A 20,391-nucleotide genomic window follows, 5' to 3' on the forward strand; every position below is an offset into this window, starting at 1 on the left:
ATTATTATTATCTGTATTATTATTATTATTATTATTATTATTATTATTATTATTATTATTATTATCATCATTATTATTATGTCTTTGCCATTAACATTATCATTGTTTCTCTGGTAGGCATCTTGTACAGGGACATGTTTTTGCCTAACCAGTCTCATTACGTTTTGAGTGAAATAAAATTATGAATTATGAATTACACCAATGTCATCTATCGATAAAAACATCGATTTGATTAATTAACAGCAGCTTTTCGCACTGTGACAGTGCCGATAGAAAACAGCAACTTTTTGGCACTGCGGCAGTGCCGATAGAAAACGGCAGCTCTTTGGCACTGCGGCAGTGCCGATAGAAAACATCAGTTTTTTTTGGCACTGCGGCAGTGCCAAATTGGCACTGCGGCAGTGCCGATAGCCACTTTTAGACAAGCATCGGTGAGTCACAAGAGCTACAAGTGAAATATAAACTGAAATGTACAATATGTATTGTAATTTAATATGTATATGTCTGTAAATCGGCATATGTATGTATTTATTGGATATGTAGATATGATTTATTTACGTGTGTATGTTTGTTTATAATGTGTATGTAAAAGCTAATATTATTGGATTTGTATGAATAATTAATAAAACAGACCTATAACTTATAAACTTTGTTTGCTTACTATATGCTTGGTTTTCAACATCGTCGAGTTTACCGCTAGAAGACGTAGAGCCAGTAAACTTTAATTCATCCATTCTTTTCCCTTTCTGATATCCTTTATTTGAAATACGTACAGTCACATAATTACAAAAAAAATATACTGCGTTTTGAATTAAAAAAACGTTTATACTGGTACGTAATAACAGTCACGTCTAGTTATTAGGTAACATTTCAATGTATTATGTACAAGAGGTATAGGGGTACAATAGACAAACTTCTAAAATGGATTAAATAGAATTTGTATAATTAACATGTACCGGTGTAATTGTTATGATAATTTAGTTTTATTGATTAAAACGTCATGTACTTGTTTATTTATGTATTTAATAACAAAATTTATCAATATTATACAGTTAGGTAGCAGTGTTTTGTATTCAATTTGCAGTAGTGGAAAAGTATATTATTTCTATAATACTATTGTCGCACATTACGAAAATGACCACAAATACAGACACGTTAAAGCTTTCTTTTCGTTACTCGTCACACCAACATTTATTTATTAAGTATTTTTCTTTTTTGTGTAGATATGATTTATTTACGTGTGTTGTTTGTCTATAGTGTGTACGTAAAAGCTAATATTAATGGATTTGTATGAATAATTAATAAAACAGACCTATAACTTATAAACTTTGTTTGCTTACCATGTGCTTGGTTTTCAACATCGTCAAGTTCACCGCTAGAAGACGTAGAGCCAGTAAACTTTAATTCATCCATTCTTTTCCCCTTCTGATATCCTTTATTTGAAATACGTACAGTCACATAAATACAAAAAATATACTGCGTTTTGAATTAAAAACACGTTTATACTGGTACGTAATAACAGTCACGTCTATTTATTAGGTAACATTTCAATGTATTATGTAGGAGAGGTACAGGGGTACAATAGACAAACTTATAAAATGGATTAAATAAAATTTGTATTATTAACATATACCGGTGTAATTGTTATGATAATTCAGTTTTATTGACTAAAACGTTCTTGTACTTGTTTATTTATGTATATAATAACAAAATTTATCAATATTATACAGTTAGGTAGCAGTGTTTTGTATTCAATTTGCAGTAGTGGAAAAGTATATTATTTCTATAATACTATTGTCGCACATTACGAAAATGACCACAAATACAGACACGTTAAAGCTTTCTTTTCGTTACTCGTCACACCAACATTTATTTATTAAGTATTTTTATTTTTTGTGTAAATATGTGTATGTTTGTCTATAATGTGTACGTAAAAGTTAATAATAATGGATTTGTATGAATAATTAACAAAACAGACCTATAACTTATAAACTTTGTTTGCTTACCATATGCTTGGTTTTCAACATCGTCGAGTTTACCGCTAGAAGACTTACAGCAAGTAAACCTTAACTTTAATTCATCCATTCGTTTCCTCTTCTGATATCCTTTATTCGAAATACGTACAGTTACATAATTACAAAAAATATACAGCGTTTTGAATTAAAAACACGTTTTTACTGATACGTAATAACAGTCACGTCTATTTATTAAATTACATTTTAACGTATTATGTACAAGAGGTATACAGATACAACAGACTCCTTCTAAAATGGTTTAAATATAATTTGTATAATTAACATGTACCGGTGTAATTGCTGTGATAATTCAGTTTTATTGGCTAATACGTTTTTTTACTTGTTTATTTATGTATTTAATAACACAATTTATCAATATTATACAATTAGGTAGCAATGTTTTGTATTCAATTTGCAGTAGTGGAAAGGTATAGTATTTCTATATACTATTGTCACACATTACGAAAATGAGCACAAATACAGACATGTTAAAGCTTTCTTTTCGTTCCTCGTGTCACACCAACATTTATTTAGTAAGTATTTTCTTTTTTTTTTGGTGGTTAGGATCAAATCAATGAGACCTTTGAAAAGAGCATAGTGACGTATTGTCAAAGGGAGTTCCACAGTTTGCTCCATAACACATTACCTAATTTGTTGCGAGTAGATTTAAATGGCAGATTTTTAAAAGTATATCCGTCTTTATTTAATATTTGTATTCGTGTAGCATAGTATGCTGAGAATGATTAACAGGGAATCAAATCTTAAAACCTACAATTGATGTAAAACTTTTCATCATTTTATTTTGTAAGCTTTTAGTATAGCCTGACTATCGAATAATGCATATCTTTAGCTAAGACTGAAGACACTACTATACAAATCAATATGCTTATCAAAATTATACTTGCCACGTTTTATCCAGCCACCGACGATAATTCGTCCATTTGATAGCTTTTTACCGCTATGAGGATCTATAATAGATGACGGTAAAATGAGAAATGAGAAATATAAATTAAAGAAAAAAAATATTCGCTACTCATTCTCATCATCCTCAGCAATCCCTTCAACATAGTCATCAGCACCAGCAACTGGTAGGCTTAAATTTTACTCAAATACCTATCGTGATCTGTATCATTAAAAAAAAAAGTAACTGTGAAACTATACTGTTTGTACTAATTTGGGGCATGTCAATAAACTGTAAAACACTCCTTTTCTATTCAAATGCCTAGGTCTATCTTTTTCGATAATTGATCTGATTAGTAACAACACTAGGCCTACACATCAGCAGTGGCATATTTATGAGAGCATTGGTGAACTAGGGGTACACGCCTCTTAAACAGCAATTGGCCGTAGCCCCTCCCCCAGCCGCCCCTCCATCACCGCTGGAATTTAGATGAGCAAAAAAATCACCACATATCGCACTATTTTGTCAGCTAGCGTTCCTCATCTAATTATCTGACACCACCACTTATATGTTCGTCCCCCATCAGCCCTAACGAATTGCGAAGTTACACCACGAGCACCACCAATATCATCAGGGCCACCAACATCATCATTATCACCCCCACCGCAACAACCTCATTAGGCCTAGGCCAAAGTTTTACTAAAATATCCTGTTGTTATATTAGCAAATTTTCTGCAAAAAAAAGGTGAGTGTGAGGTCCATTCACGGATAGGTGAGAAAACTGTAAACAAACGATAAGCCTATCTATTCAAAGTGATCTGAGGATCATTATTATTTTTACTAAAATTTGTTTTTGTGTTATCATTATCTAAACTTCCTTTTCTTATGCTAACAACTCACCAAATTTTAAAATCTCAACAGGTCCCTTAGATTCCAATGTCTCAACGATGTTGTTAATTAAATTAAAGCTTCCGTCTGGCAGGAAAGAAAACACCTTCCCTAGCAATCGTCTGTCTTTAGATACATTTATAAATCCAAGGAAGATATACGAATGATACCGACCTGGTAGTGCAACGAAGCTCAACAACTCTTCTCTGAAAGATCAGTGGGGGATTTAGAGTAATTTTTGTCAAAGCTTATCAGAAAATCACCATGCTAAATGTTAAAAATCAATCAAATACAAACTCAAATTAAAATTATGATGGGATTTACCCTTTCTACCCCTACCAGGGGCTCTTCCATAAGGCTATTCAATTCGCACATTCACGCCCCTTCTTTCCTAACGGGTTATGATCCACCCCTGCAGATGTAAACAATTTCAATTTAGTTATTACATTCTGTCACATTGATAAATTCTAATTCAATTAACATTGGCGAAATCGGTGTTAGCTCGCCCCCTCGGCAGCAAGCAAATACTCAACCACGTATGAAACATTCAACAAAGCACATATCCCTCTGGTCCCAAATAGGTAATACATCCCCCACAACCCTTAATTCTCAGACTAAAAGACCTCAATTGGTGTTCGTCTCCACATTCCCGGAAAATTATTTGGTCAGGTTATAAACACAACAAACCCTCCATAGGACTATAACTACACATGACCTTGCAATGATGGCCTTCTATAGCTTTTGCAAGATATACCGAATAAATGTATATTACATCTTACTCTGGTTTCAGTAAAACTTTGGAAAAATCGTTCCATCTAATAGTAATCTTGTTGTCTTCAGAATGAAGTTTTCCTGCACACGTAATATAGCGTAAAATTGTTTTATCTTCTCTTTGTTCTTCTTTTTTTTCTTTTTCCATTTTTAGAGCAAATGCATACACTTGATCACTGAGGACAATTCCAATTGGACTGAAAATAATAATAATAATAATAATAATAATAATAATAATAATAATAATAATAATAATAATAATAATAACAATAATAATATTAATAATAATCATGAATTAGTGAATCATCAAAGACTCTATTTTCACGGAGTCTGATTAAAATTTTTTACAAGAATATAAAATACATACACAAAACAGAAAAAATATAAAAAAAACTCAAGAATCGATCACAAAAATAATAAAAATAAAACAAATAACAAAGGTAAAAAAGACAATTAGGCCTATAATCATTTATTCAATTGAATAAATTATTTTTCTAACTTATTGTAAAACTATAACTAAATACCAAAAGGCACACCAATACATAAATAAAATTATTCATTCTTAAGTTAATTATTATTTAATTTATTGCAAATTAATAATACATTAAGTAAAAAATAAATGTGTTACTAGAACTAAATCATAAAGACAATTCTCACGTAGTTTATTTTACTTCCAATTGTAAAAGTTGTCTATACATTATGCGTTATATAAACTCATACAGTAATTCGTTTTCACTAACCATGTGTAATATTTATTGTAGGCCTGTTGAAAATTTTAACACTCTTGTTGCTTAGAATGCAATTGAACAAAAAAAAAATCGAAGTTTTGAAACAATTCCTTGTCTTGATTTACTTTTTTCATGATGTTGAAAATACAAATATAGGATAATGCTTGGTATGTGTGAGCTTGTAGCCTATGCAATCCAAGTTTTGGCATGGCCTGCTAGGCATCTTATATAACGGAGACTCGTCGATTACAGATATGGTAGATTGATTGTAAACAGAAAAAGAAAAACGCCCTTGCCCTTCTAAAATTGGTTGAGATGTGACGCTATAACAAGTAATTTTTTCGCGCCGCAACTTTAGGCTGTCGATCAAGAGGAAACAGTCATTAAGAAACTGTAGGATAGCGGTAACTTTTACTACGAAGAAATTTGAATTAAGAACTAAGCAATGCGCATGCGCAATTACCAAATAACCTCAAGGAATTATCTAATAAAAACACAGTGAGAATGCGCTTGAAAATTCTAGACAGCCAGTGAGCATGTGCATTGAGTAAGTGACGTTATCGAACAAATTTCTAGTATGCGCAGTTACCAAAAGAGTCTCAGGAACCAAATGGCGGCTGCGAAGAGCGTATGAAATAGAAACGAATCGAACATTATAATTTATGCAACAATAGAGCATGTGCAATTCAGCTAAAGCGATCAGGTAACGGATGGAAAATAATTAGAACTCGAGCGGGTGAAAAAGCCTGTATTTTGGATATCTTTACAGACAGTTCATCAGGGGGATTTGTAATTAAATTAATTAAAAGTCTATAAGGATCTACCGTCGTACATACGTAGACCTTATGCATTGACAATCCCATAAAAAATAACCACAGAAAATGACAACACAACCTAGCGCCTACTATTAGCCAAGTTAGAGCCAAGGTATTCCACATTTATTGTGTCGAAAAATACGGTGCCGTACGCTGAAAAGGGTTATGGTGGGTTAACTATTATCAAAATATCGTGCGGTACCCATGCTTTATCGACCCATTAAAAATAGCCACACACTGGCTGCAGTCAGTAGTAGAAGGGATAAGCCAAGCTAGTGGGGGAGGGGGATGAATACAAATAAATAAAATAATAATAATAATAATAATAATAATAATAATAATAATAATAATAATAATAATAATATTATTATTATTATTTATTATTATTATTATTATTATTATTATTATCAACATTAATCAAAATAATCAAAATTAATGCCGAAGTATTAATGAAAAAAAATCCAAATGGAAGAATTGAGGCAATACGGTAAATTATGTGCCATGTCATAACAAAATTCACACATATTATAAAGTTAGAATTAGTTTTATAAACTAATTGAATAAGGTGAAGATGTTGCGGCGTTTTTCTTTTGTATTTTTTTTTTTTTTTTTTTTTTTTTTTTTTTGGGTTTTTTTTTTTAAATGTTATAGTAGAAAGAGCTCTACGCCCTCCCCAAACGTCCAGCGTCCCTCCAACCACACTCTCACCTGATGAACTGTTTCTTGTCGACGTTGCTCCTGTAAACGGGATCTAAATAAAAGAAATAATATAATATTTATAAATAAGGTTATATACGGCTTATATACGTGGAAGCGGTTGGCATAATGGTTGTGCCTCAAATTCTGAAAGTCTGGGGCTCGGGAATTTTGCTCTGCAGGTCACTTGTGTAATTGGTCAAGGCAATATCTGCATTGCTTCTCTCCACCCAGAAGTATAAGTGGGTACCTGAGGAGGTTCGAGTGCCTAATGCTCTAATATATTTCATGCTATGGAATTTTGATATTTTTCATACTATGGAATTTCCGCATACGTTCCAGTGACGTGGATTCCCTACCTCGACGTCAGGGGTTCGAAACTCTCGCTGTAGAAGTCGCTTGTGTCCTTGGGCAAGGCATTTTACCTACGTTTGTCTCTATCTACCCAGTATAAATGGGTACCTGGTAGGATGTTGTAACACTGAATGCACTAGTTTCGTGCGCTAAGACAAGACTGTAGCACACGGCTAGGCATAGGCCTACATCTCCAGGGAGCAGAGAAGGTTGCACTTTGTGCTTGTTTGCCATTGCATGTTATCCAATGACCAATAATAATAACACTCAGCGCCTTTGATCTATCATATAATTTGAAATTGGCGCTATATAATTATTCAAGCATTATAATTATTGACAGATGTAGTTATGCAGGAAAGAAATTTTGAATCTTAGTTGTCCGTAGAGCGCGCTATATAAAAAGGGATAGACTTATACTGTATTACACTGTTTTATGATTGGGAATGTAGCATCAAAGTAAAATGATAAAGCATTGTTTAATTTAACTACATAAATTTCACTTTGGTTGTGCTGGCTGTATGGTTGCCTACTTCAGGCTGACTTACTTGAGAGTTGAATGCACGTTTTTCCAAAAAAAGTGTGTTTTATTTTTTGTAACGCACCAGACGAACGTTTCTCGTGTTTTATCTGCAGTAAGTATACGTATTGTCCTTCAACGTCATCAGTTACGTCTTTAAATCTAAGGTATCCTTCTGCAGCTGCACCTTTTTTAATAAGTCCCTTTAATTCGAACGTAAATTCGACTGGTCCATGGCTGTCATTCACATTACAGTTCCCTTTTATTTTATCTTTCAATTTTTCGTCAGGTGGATAAAGTCTCCTTAAAATGTTTTCTGGCCAAGTACGTGATAGTAATAATAGAGTACAACGTCTACTATGGTATCCCTCCATTTCTTGGAAGCATACATGATCTGAATTATAATTTGATTTAAAAGATGCCTTGATGCACTCTCCTCTTGCAACCGTTTTCTCTTTATCGTTTCCGAAATCAAGAGCTTCTTCATATTCTGATTTTGCAAAATCTGCCAAGCACAGAAATATACATGTATATTTTTAGATAATTACCTTACGTATACGGTAATTTTCATCATTCTACGTATAATATTATTAATTATTTATTCAGGCAAAAGATACGATATACAAAATATAATGAAAATAAAAAAAATAAAAACAAACACAACATTATACATTTTCATGTCATTAAATAAACCATTAGCTACCAGGAAAGCACAAAAGCAGTCTAAACCACTGCCACCAAAGGTATGTTATAAATGCATCCCATCGGATACAGCTATAGCGTTGGCTGGCTCTGTGGACAATCATATTTAAACTGAAATAAGGAAAACCGTTCATTTTACCTCTTTTTAGATAAGCCACTATTTCAAAATCATCCAGTGCTCGTTCTGCATTTATCTCATTTTTCTGATCCTTTTTGATTACCGTGTTATTTATCTGGAAAAAACAAAATTACATAATTTGTCTGAATTGTGAAATACAATTTTAATTTCAATGAATGCATTGCTAGAAAAAATACCAGTATAACGTACCATTGTGATAATGTGCACTGATTAATATAATATAATGATAAAAGTTATGTCGTCGGCGTAAGCGAGCGATGCTGCTCGCAGCATCTCATGTGTTCATATAAAGACATCATTATAATGTACTACTTTGACACTCTCCACTTAGAACTAAAATGGTTACAAGGGCGGCACCAGTGGGGGGTATTCGGGTCGGACAGACCTGGACCCTCCTCCCTTCCGACGCACGACTGCGTCGTCGGATTAAAAATTTAAAAATAATAATAATAATAATAATAATTTGCCTATCCAATAGACCTAAGTTTTTATTTTTTTTTTTTCTTTGTTTTTTTTATTTTTTATTGCCAATCCCTAATTTTGGTCTAAAAGCACATTTGGACCATACTAAGCCATAAAACTCTCCCCGTCGTGAACCCTAAATGGCTGATCTAGAGTGGGCTGAATAGGGTGGCTAGCCACCCCTCCCCACCTGCTCCCTTCGGTGACCTCGAAAAAAAACATGGTCATTCCTCTTGTGTGTGTGCTTCTCATGTATACATGTTACATGTAGTAGTCTACTCTCGTAAAAACATACCCTTTATATTTTAAGCTTAACTTCTGTTCAGATGTCATCCAATGGCGTCTGCCCGTCTACTAATTCAAAAAAAAATCTCAAATGGAAGGGGATGCCTCTCCCTAAACCCATGATCAGGGGGGGGGAGGGGGCACGTTCTCAAATATTGATGGGGTTCGTCCCCTCATTTTTCGTCCGCAATGCAATAATTTCATAAGTCAAGGAGATGCCTGAACATTGTTGAATATAAATGCATAAATGACCAACAGTGTGCTGTACAACTGGCACTCTATCTCTGCCCACAAACATCCGAATTACTTATAATCTACGACCCCAGAGCGCGTGCCTTTATTATAATTTGAGAAGTATGAGAAAAAGCGTATAATAATAAGATCGGTTTTCGACACATGGTAAAATAAATTAAAAATACATCAAAAACAATTGAGTTTTATTTTCAATGGAACACCACATCGATTAATTTGATCGATGATGATGATGATGTTATTATATAAGAGTGTCATTTCCGGTAATCTTAGAGAGGCACTATTTCCCCAAATATTCCACCTCAGCCCTTAATTATGGTGTGAACTAATGGCTTTGAAGTAAGTAGGTCTAAATCAAATACATCAACGACATATAAAATTTTTAAATATTTATTTTCTATAGTATATCACACATATTAATTAGATATCTATGGTTGCCGAAATTGCTGGTAAAACATCACGAGAAGTTTGAGCTGCAATTTGACTATATAATGGTGATGTGATGACGGTGAATTGTACTATATAAAAGTGTCATTTCCGATCATCTAGAGCTACTATTTCCTAATGTTTTCGCACCTCAGGCTAAACCATTGTGGGCCTGAGGTGGGTGTGGGTTCACGAAATTTCCCCCCTCACCTTTTGAAACAGATCTGAGCCTTTGTCAAAACTACGCCTCAATCCCCACCCACCCCCGCTTAGTGCTTTGAAAATCGCATTATCCACCCCCCCCCCCCCCAAAAAAAAAAAACCAAAAAAAAAAAACACCACTGAACCCTACCCAGGATTTTGTTTTTATTCCGTGCCGTTGACCGAATCTTCGTGGCCCCCTTGGTTGGGATTCCTCCGTCGGACGTGTAGGACCACTTGTCGGAAAATTTATGGCGCCATCGCTGACTAATAAGGTGTAAAAAATAACTATATGACTAGACTATGAATCACTCACAGGGACGGCCAAGAAGGTTAAACACATTGAAATGAAAGTAATGAAGTAGTAAAAATAATTAAATAGTTTTTGACATTTCACTTTTACAGCTGTGACAGCACACACAAAAGTGGCGCAATCATTCTTGAAATAATGAAGGAGACTGAAAACAACAACTTAAGCTAGACTTATATGATATAAAAACTTAACTAAAACAAAAAAAAAAGTTTTGATTTGGATATATATATATACATAAATCATCAAAGAAAGATAAATACAGTGTTCGAATAAAGGACATAATAATACATGGTGTAGCATAGCTCTCAACGAATGTAGTCCTGTAAATAAATGAATAAAGAAATTGTGTAATAAAATGCCTCTGGTGGGACTGGAACCTGCGACCTCTCGCTGTCAATGCGAGCGTCATAACTATTAGACCACGGAGGCTTCATGGCTACACAGACTCAAATACCACCAAATACATTCCATTATACAATAAGTACGGCTAGAAACAAATAATTGCATATACTGAAATATATATTAAGATAGCCGTTAACACTGTTAAATTATATACATAAATCAAAGTACTATTAATTCTTAATTATAGCATTATTCGAGCACATTCATTATTATTATTATTATTATTATTATTATTATTATTATTATTATTATTATTATTTATTGATTTTATTTTGTTTTATGAATATGCCTAGGCCTATATAATATATATTGCATATATTTAACAATTATTTACAATTAGAAATAATTATAATTATTAATTGTAAAACAAATATAATATAATGTTAACAATAATATAGGCTATGCTTGACCTAATCAATTATTGGTATAATAAAGCCAAACATTTAAAACATCATTAATACAACACCTTAATGACAGAACAGCCCTCTAAATATTGTTTTAATAAATAATTTAATTCACTTCAATGCTATATTTTGAACTACATTCATTGTTACTATTATTATTATCATTATTATTACTTATTTTATTATTATTTATTTTATTATTATCTGTATTATTTTTATTATTAATGCAATATTTTGATCTTCATTCATTATTATTATCATTATTATTATTATTATTATTATTATTATTATTATTATTATTATTATTATTATTATTATTATTATTATTATTACTATTATTTATTTATTATTATTATTGGTATTATTATTAATATTATTATTATTATTATTATTATTATTATTATTAGGCCTATGTCTTTGCCATTACCATTTTTTTTTCTGGTAGGTATCTTGTAGAGCGACATGTTCCCATTTTTTGCCTACCAGTCTCATTACGTTTCAAGTGAAATAAAAATGAATCATGAATTACACCAATGTCATCTATCAATAAGAATATCGATTAGATTAATTACCAGCAGCTTTTCGCACAGTGGCAATGCCGACAGAACACTGCAACTTTTTTGCACTGCGGCAGCTGTGCCGATAGAAAACGGCAGTGCCAAATCGGCACTGCGGCAGTGCCGATAGCCACTACCCCCCCCCACCCCGTCAACAGTGCAAGCTGGGCTAGCTAAGCATGCCGGCCGAGAATAGTCAGCGTGTGGTTCGAACCCTAGACAAGGAGGTTCACAACCATAATTGAAATCGCTGCGCCAAACCACCTTCAACGTATGTTCATTGTCAAGGCACCTTCGGAAATTTTGGTCACCTTATCTTTCCCAATCATCCGTTTTGGAGCAACAGCATAATGTTAACGACAATGATGTCCAGTGAAACAAAATATCTGGTCCTAAACTTATGATACTTTAATCAACTGAAATATGAATATATTTAATATATGGTTGCATTGTTTGTGATTTTATAAAATCTATAGATCAATTGATCTTAGCAATTTCTCAATTTTTTATAAACATCTTTTCAATGTCAAAATCCTTGGATGAACTAATTTTTATCCAGATATAACGAAATTATAGTGAGATGGGAACAGTGCATAGAGGAGCATAGCGCATTTAGTTGGGAGTGGGAAAAGACGGGAAAGACAAGAAAAGTGACGTATTGTAAAACAAAGGAGAGCCACCTTTATTGACTGAACGTGCGTTCGGAACATTGGAGTCCAAAATGCGTTGTGTGTGGATGTGGATTTTATGAAGATGGTCGTGCATATTCTTACACGCCGACCTTTATTTTTTGTAGAATTATGGATACACATGTTGGATACGGTTATGGTCGTTGTTTAGTCTCACACTTTAAAAGTAGGAGTACATGCTGTGACAGAACGTGTAGTGTGAAAATACACTTGGAAAACATTTGAACACCTATTAAATCCAGAATTGAGTATGCAAAACTCACTTCAAAATACTACAGTAGGTCTACATCTGATATAAAGAAATCACTAAGCAGAAAATGCAGGACGGGTACGCTTTTATATTAAGTGAATAATTTGACGTAGTGTCATGAATCACAAACTGTATCAATCTCAATGATCGCAACATATTTTAGTAATTTTTATTTTGGCCTAATAAATTGTATAAATTTAATTGAAAAGCTTTTTTACACTACAAATTACAGCACTGAATAGTCGCTTCTCAATCGAGAGATACAGATCGTTTTTGTGTATTCTGCCAAAAAAAAAAAAATCTATAAACAATTGACATGAGATCACCGTTCCATTTTTTTGCCTCTTACAATACCCAGGAGACAACATTTATTTTACCAGGAATTCAAAGTAGAAAGGGCGCGAGAGGGGATTTTAGAGATGGATTGTTAGATAACCGCAACCCCGTGATTGGGGCTGAGGTTTGAAATATGTCTATGACATCTCAAGGTGGCCGGAACTGGCTCTTTTAAACTTAAAGTTTAATAAAATTTTCGGTTTCTTTATTTTGTTTTAATTTTATATATATATATATCTGTCTCTTATACACATCTAGATGTGTATAAGAGACAGCATCAATAATACAACACCTTCATGACAGAACAGCCCTCTAACGTGTTTACACTCATCCACATGATTATGCTTTTTGTTTGTCAACGTGTCTACTTTAAGTTATCTTTCATTAATAGCAGTAAAACGTTAAGTTTAAATTTACTTACTATTCTCTATATAAGAGTTGTGGAATGCCACTTTTATGATATTTCAGAGTAAAAATTATAAAAATTTTATTCCTAAAATCTTAAAATAATATTTTTTTTAATTAAATATACAATGTAAGTTTTAATTATCTGATTTAAATAAATTTGAAATAATTTCAATTTTTATGCACTTAACTCAATATATAAGCAGTGATAACCATTAGGCCTATGCCAAAAAAAGCAAAACTGAAAACTCTTAATATCTGTTTAAAAAAAATATTCTCATTATCATGATGAGTGGCAAGAAAGGATTTGTTATGTAATCCATTAACCTCACTAAAAGAAAAGAAAAACAATATTTTACTGTTACAAAATTAAATGTTATTATTAACATGTGTGCAGGTAAAAAAAAAATCATGATTACAAACTTACGAAGTCATCAAAGCGATGTATATTTGTTGAACGCTTCATCAAGAAATACATTACTAACACAACTACGAATGCTATGAGAACGGGGATAAAGATGAACAATATCCAATGCTGAGATCTGGATGACGAGGGCAGACTTGCTTCTGTAAATAGATTATTAGACCATTAGAAATAAGGGTTAACCCTAAAAAATTGAAACAAAACGTTTTTCAACATATTTGGGTAGTAATGGGTGTGCTACATAACAGAAAAAATCTTACAAAATCCAACAACCGGAAAGTATTTTTTTCAAGATGGCCGCCAAAATGGAGCCCATGTCATAAACCAGCTAAAAATTGTAACTGTTATCGCGGTTTTTTCATCAGTATCGGGTTTTATGGGTCATTAAATCTTTTGAAACAATTTAAAATGTGATCTGATTAATATGAATATATTCAAGATGGCGTCCAAGATGGCGGCTATATATTATCATTATTACCGTTATTCTATGATACAATATTTGGCTACCAGTGACTATCTGCCTATAAACAGCCATAAATCAGTAATTACTTACTTTAGCAATTTCAATGCCATTTTTTACATTTTATTTTTGTATCAAACACCATACCATGTAAGATCCCATTGATTAGCTAAGATCCCATCGACTGCCCATGACATAGTCAGGCATAGATGCCTCCTCCATGGAAGCCACAAAGGTCATCCATCTAAAAGAGTTAATTGAGGGCATACTTGAGACCATGTACTTCTATGGAGAACCATGGGTGAACGAATACTAATGAATGGTGTATCACTGGACAGTGTGCTTGATCCGCTACTCACCAACAGTTACACGAATGACCAGCAAAGAAGTGAAGGAACACGCTGCTTCATCTACGCAGATAATCTTGGAGTAGTGCCCAAGTGACTACGGTATCGTCGAAGAATGACTCTCAAATGCTCTTGAACACCGTATTACGAAGAGGAACGTCTATGTGCAAATCTATCAAATACACAGGTGTGTGGCTTCCATCTGCTCAAGAAGCCAATCACATGCTGAATTTCTCCTGGTCTGGCACCCCACTACAAAATTGTGAGGGATCTAGGGTATCTAGGTTTCACCTTAGATCGTTGCCTTTTCTTCAAGGCTCATGTGGAGATGATGCAAGCTAAAGTCTGTACAAACAACATTTTCAGCAAGCCCCATCTGACAGCCTATATCTCCCTGTCTATACATTCTATCTGGTATAGCGCCTCCAGTTATTCGTTGTAGTTCTGCAAGTAGCGGAGAACCACAACCTCCAGATAAGCGAGATCCCTTATTTGGCCATTTACCTGCAAGGCGGAGTCTAAAGTCTAAGAAAAACTTCCTAATGTAATCAACACAAGTGCTGAAGCTAAAGACATTAAGATCTGCCTTGTGGAAAAAGAGGTTAGCTTATCTCCCAAACCGAACAACAATGTCCACGAGTGCTTCAAAGAACATATTCGAGTGGTATTGGTGCTTGAACAGACTGAAGATAAGAACTGGCCGATGCAAAGTGTCACTAATGAAGTGGGGATTCATTCACGCCGATGACATCATGCATGAATGTGGCACAGTCTCACAGAGCCACACTCTATGGAAGAGCTCATGAGATGCCCTCTATTGGATCTAACAAACTGAGGACCCAGCAAAGTCCAGCTCTAGTTAAAACAAAGTATCTAGCAAGTGTGTGGACACGATAAGAAGTTCTGTTGTATTATAGTAAATCAATTAGTCATTTGTTTCCATTTCTTCATCGTCTACCGCTCACTCTACATTCTCACATCCCTGAAGGTGACATGCTCAACAGGCGGATGTACATGCCAACCCATTGCAGTTTCAGACGCTATGGATAAATGATAGATGATGAAGAAGAAAAGGAAAGAGATGGCTAACTGATTTATCATGTATTACAGAACATGTCTTACAATTCAAGCCTCCTTGTTGGATAAACATGACCTAATCAAATGATCTTAGATGGTACCTTTCTTTGATACAAAACAACAAAATGTAAAAATTGGCATAAACATTGCTAAAGTAAGTATTGATGCATGGCTATTCATATATGGCGGCCATCTTTGACGCCATCTTGAATTTATTCTTATTGATTACATCACGTTCTAAAATGTCTCAAATATTTTATTGATCAATAAAACCTAATATTGATGGGAAGAAAAACGTGATTACAGTGCGTAATCGCAAAATTTGCAACAAAAGGTTTTTCAACGGATTTAGGTAGTATTGGATGTGCTAAGTAACAGAAAAAAGTCTTACAAAATCCGACCAACAGAAAGTAGTTTTTTGTTTAAGATGGCCTTGAAAATGGAGCCCATTATCATAAAACAGTTTCATATTGCCCTTTTTTGAGCTCTACTCTAATTAGGAAAAATAAATACGATTTTGGTGTTTATTCAAAATTCAAGATAACTATATTGTTCCATTTTAAAATAGGAAATTTGTTTTTCCAACAGTCTTGGTTAAAAAGGATAAAATTACATGAAAAAATCACAAGAAAAAACAACTATTAAGAAATACATTATAAATATAAGTTTGTGATGTAATGTAAATAAAAAGACTGTAGGCCTAATGTTTATAAGAAATGTAAATAAAGATTACGGTGTTTATTAAGAAATATAAATAAAACTATTACGATTTTATTATGAGAAATACAGTATAAATAAAAAAAAAATACGAGTCTGTGTATGAAAAAATAAACCTATAAATAACTAGGTCTGTACAGACATTCAGTACGACAGTTAGGCGACGATAGTATAAAACTAATTAAATTATAGAGTAATGTATGCATTTCATAAATTTAACAAAATAACAATATTAATTGTTATTAAAGTTTTTGTTAGTATTGCTAATAACTTAGCTGAACTGACAGAATATGTTTGTCAATATAAAAAAGCTGTTGTACTGATATGAGCATTCCAACTAAAAGAGTTTAAGTGTTTTGTACATAAAATCATGTTTGCATACAATACTTGACTGCAGCAATTAAAATTAAATGACAGAACCAAAGGATCCAAAATGAGTTGAAATTAAGTCAAATTTAAAAGCAATCCATGAATAATTCCACCAGACATTGGTATTATAACATTTATTGTTATTATAGGCCCACAGTATATTTATTATTATTTTATAGGCCTAACCATATATTCCCGTATATAAGCCGCGAATTTTATACTTGATTTCAACCCCAAAATGTGGGGTGAGGCCTATTTATGCTCCGATCATCAACCTATACGTAAAAAACTCATTCCGGATCGAGAACCGAGGCGAAAATCGCCTAGGTTAGGCCCAGGCGCAATTTGCTGGCCTAGTATTGTAATTATATTAACTACAGTGCGTACCAGAATTCCTACATTTTCTACGACATTCAAGCAATTTTTTTTATTTAACTGATTATTTTCATGTTACGTTCATTCATAAACAAAGTTTGATTATTTCTATTTGAACCCCCGCTTCACTCAAAACAATTAACTATTTATTCTTTTGGTCCTCGGGATCACGTGAGTTAAGCAAACTCGCTTTATGGCGCCTGGTTGCCAGTTGTCTATAGCAGTTATAGAATGTACTGTTATGTTTAAGAATAAAAACTTGTGGAATTAATGCGTGCTAAAACACAGATTTCCTTGAAGTTGTAATAATTTTGTTGACTATAATTTAACTTTAGCAGATTATATAACGTAAGCCTCCCAGTAACCCGGCGTTGTACAGTGTGTTTCAACCGGCCATGTGCGTTTTGTGACGATGTTTCGTGAAACAATACTTACATGACCCGTGAAAGTTTTCAAACATTGTTTATGAATGAACGTACAGTAACACGAAAATAATAATAATCATTGCCTGAATGTTGTAGAAAAAGTAGGAATTCTAGTACAGCACTGTAGTGAGTATAATATTACAAAAATAGGTCAGCAAACCTAGCTAGACTAATAAAACTGTGCTAGCCTTGGCCTAACGTATTTACGATTTTCTCCCCTGTTCGCGATCTGGAACGGTGGCAGCGTCAGCGGGGGGGGGGGGAGAGGCTTAAGCCCCCATCGGTCTGGTCAAGCCCCCCACCCCCATCGGCTAAAGCTCTTCGGGCAGCCGGACCAAAAGAAGATAAAAATAGGCCTAGTTTCCCCATCCCAGCCAAGTCCCAATTTAAAAGAAAAAAATCTCGTTTCGGGGGAGGGGACATCCTCTTCCCATACCCACACCTGGCTCGGGGCTTCGGCCCTCAGATGAAGATAACGCTGTGCGTAAATATAGCCCCCACACCACCCCTCCCCCCCCAGTCGGACAACTTAAATTATATCCTAGAGCCGCCACTGATCTGGAATATTTAAGAGTAGGTATGACCGGTGCATGGGCCGCTTCAGATCCCGAATTTCGGGGTCGAAATCGCGTCTAATATGTGCGGCCTGTACAGGAATACAGAAATATACGGGTACCTATAAAATAGGCCTGAATAGTAACTTGCGGATTGATATTGGAACAAGATTTTGTTACTTCATGGACCTAATGTTTCTGTTTATTTCACCACGTGTCCTGCTGAGTTAATCTCCAATGATAATCCTTTGAACAAACAACATTGTTTACTTAGCTGATCGTGTTAGTCACGTGCCCCAATAGTCGGGTTCCCTTTCTGGAGATATGTACACATAATGAAAGATTAAATACATACAAAATATTTTTTTTATTAATTCTTTTAACAATAAAGTTAAAGTGGAGTAACCACAAACTGATAACGGATTAAAGAAAATTACATTTTCGAGAATGTATTATGCTTCGGATAACTGATGTAATTTAAATTATATAAAAAAAATACGATTGCGTTTTAGGTTCATTATAGTTAGCGTTTTAAATAATAAGGAATAATAGGGTAGTAAGAATTACCTGAACAAGCTTTTTCAGAAATAGTGCAAAATGAGGAAAATCATCCATTTCATTTTGAATTGATTGGTAATGGTAATGGGTGGGATATTTGTAGTGCGCCTACCACAATAAAAAAGGTAGGACCATGAATTTTAAAAAATTAAATTATATTATATCTTATATTAAAGAGCCTATATTAATCAGAATATTTTTTTTAATTTTATTTATTATAAGTTAAATAAATATAAATAAATGAATGAAGTAAATAAATAAACAAATAGAAATTAAATAAATAAATAAAAAGAAATTAAATAAATAAATAAATGATAAATTAAGCCTTCAAAAACAGGCAGACCAAGAATGGAAAAAACCAAGCAGCATGAAAAATGCGCACTCCTGTTGTTGAGACGGCGTCACCACCACTACTGCGTACACGCAGGTACTCCGGCGACAGTATACTCGGCTCCGGTAGCTTCCACCTTGGATAAGCTTCGGCTCTACTACCGTGCACTGCTAAGGTGGCGACGCCGGCTCAAGTAAGGGAGTTGCGACTTTAAGGAACAAAAAACAAAACACTTAAATACTCTTAAACTACAAAAATTGTAAAAAGATAAACTTAAAAAAGGTGGGTTTTGGGAGCCCTCGAAGTGGCGTGGAAGAGTAATACGGGTGCTGGCATAATATATACCGCTATCTTCTTTCCAGTGGAAAGTATTAGACAGTGGAATTGCAAACCAAATTATTACTACTTCGTTTGTTTTTTTCCGTTGAACAATTTAATATTTAATTCGTATCTTAACATTCTTCATTAAATTTAAGAATTCTAAGGAAACCCAATGGAATTTTATCTTTTTTTTCGTTTTGATTTTCGTTTTGATTTAGATTACCTTGACCTTGATCTTGACTTACGGTAATTTATTACTATAATAATAGTAATAATATTAATATTATTTTTATTAATATTATATTATTATTATTATTACTATTTAAAACACTTTTATTAAATAAATATATAAAAACATTACAAAAATTGAAAAAGGAAAAAATTTACAAAACCTCCCAAGATATAAAGAGGAGACAAAACATTACAAACAAGAGAAGACAAATAAATCGTTGTTATTATTATTATTATTATTATTATTATTATTATTATTATTATTATTATAATTATTATTATTATTTTTATTATTTTTATTATTATTATTATTATTATTATTATTAATATTATTATTATTATTGTCGTTTCGTCAAATTATGTAGTAGGGTGTATTTTTGTATATTTTTTTAGTTAATATTATTACTATTATAATTATTGTCGTTTCGTCAAATTATGTAGTAGGGTGTATTTTTGAATATTTTTTTAGTTAATATTATTACTATTATTATTATTGTCGTTTCGTCAACGTCGTCGGTTGTCATCGTCGTCATAGTCAATCGTCATTATCATTTTTATCATCATTCATTTCATTTTATTATCATTTTATTTCGACACCTCCATAAAAATTACAGAGTATACAATGTGGACCCTATTACAACATAATTCCATGCTCAATACATATTACAGAACAAAAGAACGGATATATATATAT

The 20,391-nt window shown here is 33.2% G+C and overlaps 1 protein-coding gene across 1 annotated transcript in view; it reads right to left on the minus strand.

The window, feature by feature from the left end:
* Window positions 1-557: 557 nt before the first annotated feature.
* Window positions 558-20,391, minus strand: part of LOC117119739 — a 28,544-nt gene continuing 8,710 nt past the window's right edge. Inside the window, exons 2-11 of the mRNA XM_033264597.1 lie at window positions 13,936-14,075; window positions 8,527-8,620; window positions 7,714-8,190; window positions 6,827-6,869; window positions 4,584-4,772; window positions 3,817-4,010; window positions 2,921-2,983; window positions 2,007-2,105; window positions 1,341-1,433; window positions 558-754 (exon numbers count right to left, since the gene is read on the minus strand). Coding sequence (XP_033120488.1) covers window positions 573-754; window positions 1,341-1,433; window positions 2,007-2,105; window positions 2,921-2,983; window positions 3,817-4,010; window positions 4,584-4,772; window positions 6,827-6,869; window positions 7,714-8,190; window positions 8,527-8,620; window positions 13,936-13,986 — 1,485 coding nt within the window. The 5' untranslated portion in view covers window positions 13,987-14,075 and the 3' untranslated portion in view covers window positions 558-572. The remainder of the gene's footprint in view (window positions 755-1,340; window positions 1,434-2,006; window positions 2,106-2,920; window positions 2,984-3,816; window positions 4,011-4,583; window positions 4,773-6,826; window positions 6,870-7,713; window positions 8,191-8,526; window positions 8,621-13,935; window positions 14,076-20,391) is intronic.

This window comes from Anneissia japonica, unplaced genomic scaffold (assembly GCF_011630105.1).
Source record: "Anneissia japonica isolate Jap-2015-1 unplaced genomic scaffold, ASM1163010v1 scaffold11151_len745516_cov174, whole genome shotgun sequence".
Taxonomy (NCBI): domain Eukaryota; kingdom Metazoa; phylum Echinodermata; class Crinoidea; order Comatulida; family Comatulidae; genus Anneissia; species Anneissia japonica.